This window comes from Nerophis lumbriciformis, linkage group LG17 (genome assembly GCF_033978685.3).
Source record: "Nerophis lumbriciformis linkage group LG17, RoL_Nlum_v2.1, whole genome shotgun sequence".
Classification (NCBI taxonomy): Eukaryota; Metazoa; Chordata; class Actinopteri; order Syngnathiformes; family Syngnathidae; genus Nerophis; species Nerophis lumbriciformis.
Genome location: NC_084564.2, coordinates 43,290,358 through 43,296,357, shown reverse-complemented (window position 1 = coordinate 43,296,357; position 6,000 = coordinate 43,290,358). Strand labels below are relative to the sequence as shown.

The 6,000-nt window shown below is 47.8% G+C and overlaps 1 protein-coding gene across 1 annotated transcript in view; it reads left to right on the top strand.

Annotated features, from left to right (window-relative positions):
• Positions 1-6,000, top strand: part of dph1 (diphthamide biosynthesis 1) — a 260,590-nt gene that overhangs the window by 128,701 nt on the left and 125,889 nt on the right. Inside the window, exon 5 of the mRNA XM_061973227.1 lies at positions 4,576-4,697. Coding sequence (XP_061829211.1) covers positions 4,576-4,697 — 122 coding nt within the window. The remainder of the gene's footprint in view (positions 1-4,575; positions 4,698-6,000) is intronic.

The window sequence follows — 6,000 nt, the reverse complement described above, 5'->3', positions numbered from 1 at the left end:
TCTATGGGGGCGGGTGCTTACCTTGGCGGTTGCTTGGCGTAGAAGAAGAAGCACTTCCTCTTCTACGGGGAAAAAAGATGGCGGCTGTTTACCGTAGTTGCGAGACCTAAACTTTATGAAAATGAATCTTAATATTAATCCATATATAAAGCGCACCGGGTTATAAGCCGCACTGTCAGCTTTTGAGTAAATTTGTGGTTTTTAGGTGCGGCTAATAGTGCGGAAAATACGGTATATGCCGCCGCATTTGGCCTCATGTGTACAGAAACAAACTCGACAATAGAGAGCGTTACAGATCCTTGAAGACTAACATGTATGGTCTTCAGATAAGTCCCTTGGTCTATTTCTAGCAGGGTTCAGCTGGCCTGATGCTGCCCTTGACTTGAGAGCAGCCATTAGAGGAGAAGGGACACTGAAATAGGTAGCGAAAACTCTGGGAATGATGAGGAGGAGCTCTGAGAGGCTGAAAACCAGATGACATCAGATAAACCGAGGGAGGAAAAGTGCAATGAAACTTTGACTGAAGAGCAGACCTGATGATAAACACACTAAGTGGATGCGGGTGTGAAAGATTGGGCAGCAGGATTGTGATTATCTGGAGTCTGTCGGTATCCACAGATTATTGGCCGTGCTGCCATGTCTTGTTTATCACTTCCCTCAGCTCCCCAAACCCCCTTGTCTCGTGTCTCTTCCACCCCCTCTTTCTCACCTAAATCCGTCAGAATAAAGTCGCAAACACCTGGCAACTACAGCCACCCCCGTCTTCCTCCCTAACAAGGCCTCAGGGTTATTTTTTAGTCATTTTGCTTTACCTTTATTGTCAAGCTGAGCATTGTATTCACATATAAAGAAACACCTTATGTTTCTTTGTGAGATGGGTTAGTTATTCTTAATAAACCCAGGTCCTTTTGTACCTGTATAAAATGTGATTGTCCCTTTCTAGAAGGCCATGGTCTTGTTTTGTTGTGTGTTGCACAATCTATACAGAGTCTCATTTGAACCGTTTATTGTCCTACTTTTATGGACAGAATTTCTAGGCGCAGTCAAGGCGTTGAGGGGATCCGGTTTGGTGGCTGCAGGATTAGGTCTCTGCTTTTTGCAGATGATGTGGTCCTGATGGCTTCATCTGGCCAGGATCTTCAGCTCTCGCTGGATCGGTTCGCAGCCGAGTGTGAAGCGACTGGGATGAGAATCAGCACCTCCAAGTCCGAGTCCATGGTTCTCGCCCGGAAAAGGGTGGAGTGCCATCTCCGGGTTGGGAAGGAGACCCTGCCCCAAGTGGAGGAGTTCAAGTACCTGGGAGTCTTGTTCACGAGTGAGGGAAGAGTGGATCGTGAGATCGACAGGCGGATCGGTGCGGCGTCTTCAATATTGCGGACGCTGTATCGATCCGTTGTGGTGAAGAAGGAGCTGAGCCGGAAGGCAAAGCTCTCAATTTACCGGTCGATCTACGTTCCCATCCTCACCTATGGTCATGAGCTTTGGGTTATGACCGAAAGGACAAGATCACGGGTACAAGCGGCCAAAATGAGTTTCCTCCGCCGGGTGGCGGGGCTCTCCCTTAGAGATAGGGTGAGAAGCTCTGTCATCCGGGGGGAGCTCAAAGTAAAGCCGCTGCTCCTCCACATGGAGAGGAGCCAGATGAGGTGGTTCGAGCATCTGGTCAGGATAGCACCCGAACGCCTCCCTAGGGAGGTGTTTAGGGCACGTCCGACCGGTAGGAGGCCACGGGGAAGACCCAGGACACGTTGGGAAGACTATGTCTCCCGACTGGCCTGAGAACGCCTCGGGATCCCCCGGGAAGAGCTGGACGAAGTGGCTGGGGAGAGGGAAGTCTGGGCCCTCGCGACCCGACCTCGGATAAGCGGAAGAAGATGGATGGATGGATTGTCCTACTGAATGAAATATTACTTTGTATTCATTTTACTGGAACATGCGTTTTTATCCATGCCATAAATACACTTGCAAAGACAAACTAAACCTGCTTGAAATTAGCCAGGAAAACTGCCATCTTAGATTATTGCAGTAGAACTTCTCAGGTCACATACAACTTTGATGGGATGCCGTTAGACCCACAATTTATTCTGATTTGGTGACACGTGTTCCATCCATCCATCCATCTTCTTCCGCTTATCCGAGGTCGGGTCGCGGGGGCAGCAGCCTAAGCAGGGAAGCCCAGACTTCCTTCTCCCCAGGCACTTCGTCCAGCTCTTCCTGTGGGACCCCGAGGGGTTCCCAGGCCAGCCGGGAGACATAGTCTTCCCAACGTGTCCTGGGTCTTCCCCGTGGCCTCCTACCGGTCGGACGTGCCCTAACCACCTCCCTAGGGAGGCGTTCGGGTGGCATCCTGACCAGATGCCCGAACCACTTCATCTGGCTCCTCTCCAGGAGCCCACAGCCTCGTTTTTTGAACAAATTTCGTCCAATTTCTTGCCACTTTGGCATCTTTGGGCCACTGGTGCAACTTGAATCCGTCCCTGTTCGTGTTGTTACACCCTCCGACAACACACCGACGAAAGTGAGAAAATGGCGGATTGCTTCCCGATGTGACGTCACGTGGTGTCATCGCTCCGAGAGCGAATAATAGAAAGGCGTTTAATTCGCCAAAATTCACCCATTTAGAGTTCGGAAATCGGTTAAAAAAATATATGGTCTTTTTTCTGCAACATCAAGGTACAGGTAAAAGCCAGTAAATTAGAATATTTTGAAAAACTTGATTTATTTCAGTAATTGCATTCAAAAGGTGTAACTTGTACATTATATTTATTCATTGCACACAGACTGATGCATTCAAATGTTTATTTCATTTAATTTTGATGATTTGAAGTGGCAACAAATGAAAATCCAAAATTCCGTGTGTCACAAAATTAGAATATTACTTAAGGCTAATACAAAAAAGGGATTTTTAGAAATGTTGGCCAACTGAAAAGTATGAAAATGAAAAATATGAGCATGTACAATACTCAATACTTGGTTGGAGCTCCTTTTGCCTCAATTACTGCGTTAATGCGGCGTGGCATGGAGTCGATGAGTTTCTGGCACTGCTCAGGTGTTATGAGAGCCCAGGTTGCTCTGATAGTGGCCTTCAACTCTTCTGCGTTTTTGGCTCTGGCATTCTGCATCTTCCTTTTCACAATACCCCACAGATTTTCTATGGGGCTAAGGTCAGGGGAGTTGGCGGGCCAATTTAGAACAGAAATACCATCGTCCGTATACCAGGCACGGGTAGATTTTGCGCTGTGTGCAGGCGCCAAGTCCTGTTGGAACTTGAAATCTCCATCTCCATAGAGCAGGTCAGCAGCAGGAAGCATGAAGTGCTCTAAAACTTGCTGGTAGACGGCTGCGTTGACCCTGGATCTCAGGAAACAGAGTGGACCGACACCAGCTGGACTGCTGCTGAGTCGTCCAAAGTCATGTTTTCTGACGAAAGCAAATTTTGCATCTCCTTTGGAAATCGAGGTCCCAGGGTCTGGAGGAAGACAGGAGAGGCACAGGATCCACGTTGCCTGAAGTCTAGTGTAAAGTTTCCACCATCAGTGATGGTTTGGGGTGCCATGTCATCTGCTGGTGTCGGTCCACTCTGTTTCCTGAGATCCAGGGTCAACGCAGCCGTCTACCAGCAAGTTTTAGAGCACTTCATGCTTCCTGCTGCTGACCTGCTCTATGGAGATGGAGATGTCAAGTTCCAACAGGACTTGGCGCCTGCACACAGCGCAAAATCTACCCGTGCCTGGTTTACGGACCATGGTATTTCTGTTCTAAATTGGCCCGCCAACTCCCCTGACCTTAGCCCCATAGAAAATCTGTGGGGTATTGTGAAAAGGAAGATGCAGAATGCCAGACCCAAAAACGCAGAAGAGTTGAAGGCCACTATCAGAGCAACCTGGGCTCTCATAACACCTGAGCAGTGCCAGAAACTCATCGACTCCATGCCACGCCGCATTAACGCAGTAATTGAGGCAAAAGGAGCTCCAACCAAGTATTGAGTATTGTACATGCTCATATTTTTCATTTTCATACTTTTCAGTTGGCCAACATTTCTAAAAATCCCTTTTTTGTATTAGCCTTAAGTAATATTCTAATTTTGTGACACACGGAATTTTGGATTTTCATTTGTTGCCACTTCAAATCATCAAAATTAAATGAAATAAACATTTGAATGCATCAGTCTGTGTGCAATGAATAAATATAATGTACAAGTTACACCTTTTGAATGCAATTACTGAAATAAATCAAGTTTTTCAAAATATTCTAATTTACTGGCTTTTACCTGTATTGACGCTTACATAGGTCTGGTGATAATGTTCCCCTTAAACAACACAACCAGCAGACAGCTTGAACATCACATGCCATTGACTACTATAAAAAAAGGCCCTATAGGCTGTGACTCAGTCACTGATAAATGTCAAATACTATTCGGTCATTTTTGTCCACGGGTAAGTCAATTGCAATTGATCTTGTTCAGCACTCTCCATCACATGTTGTGTGTATTGATCAGTCTATTTACCAGTAACAGGAGGTTGCATACATGTTGTTGACTGCAATAATCAGCATCCACTTGTGACTGCATGCCAGGTTCACGGAAGCAGACACCATCGTGATGGGGGACGTGACATACGGGGCGTGCTGCGTGGATGACTTCACCGCCCGGGCCTTGGGAGCTGACTTCATGGTGCACTATGGCCACAGCTGTCTGGGTGAGTCCGTTCATTGTGTTGTGACTTTGCTGTATGGATTGTACCACCTGCACTACAGACAGAGTATTGATCAACAGAAACATATCTTGGTCAGTTTAGCATGGCAGGCATATCAGAGGTCTGGCGCCTAGACATGGCAATGACCCCGTAAATCAATGAGAAACATGCAGTGAAGGTGTCCTCAAGCTCCTTCTGGACGTCGCTGTCAGTCTTTCTCAGAACCCCAGGAATGATACTCCTGCTTTGTTTGCTGCCTCTTCCAATTACCTGAATTGTAATGCTGCTATTGTGGACAAATGTGTGCAGAATGCAAGTCACTATGATACAATAGAGATGAGAAATACATTTCTGGACAAATACCCAGTAGCATCAAACTATAGATATTTGATATGGTGGTTAAGCAAAAGGTAGAATACTACAAATGTTGTACTTGCTCTGCATCCATCCATCCATTTTCTACCGCTTATCCTTTCGGGGTCACGGGGTGTGCTGGAGCCTATTTTAGCTGCATTCAAGCGGAAGGCGAGGTACACCCTGGACAAGTCACCACTTCATCGCAGGGCCAACACAGATAGACAACATTCACACTCACATTCACACACTAGGGACCATTTAGTGTTGCCAATCAACCTATCCCCAGGTGCATGTCTTTGGAGGTGGGAGGGGCTTATCCCCAGGTGCATGTCTTTGGAGGTGGGAGGGGCCTATCCCCAAGTGCATGTCTTTGGAGTTGGGAGGGGCCTATCCCCAGGTTAAAGTTAAAGTTAAAGTCCCAATGATTGTCACACACACACTAGGTGTGGTGAAATTTGTCCTCTGCATTTGACCCATCCCCTTGATCACCCCCTGGGAGGTGAGGGGAGCAGTGGGCAGCAGCGGTGCTGCGCCCGGGAATCATTGTTGGTGATTTAACCCCCAATTCCAACCCTTGATGCTGAGTGCCAAGCAGGGACGTAATGGGTCCCATTTTTATAGTTTTTGGTATGACTCGGCCGGGGTTTGAACTCACAACCTACTGATCTCAGGGCGGACACTCTAACCACTAGGCCACTGAGTAGGTGCATGTCTTTGGAGGTGGGAGGGGCCTATCCCCAGGTGCATGTCTTTGGAGGTGGGAGGGCCCTATCCCCAGGTGCATGGCTTTGGAGTTGGGAGGGGCCTATCTCTAGGTGCATGTCTTTGGAGGTGGGAGGGGCTTATCCCCAGGTGCATGTCTTTGGAGTTGGGAGGGGCCTATCCCCAGGTGCATGTCTTTGGAGTTGGGAGGGGCCTATCCCCAGGTGCAAGTCTTTGGAGGTGGGAG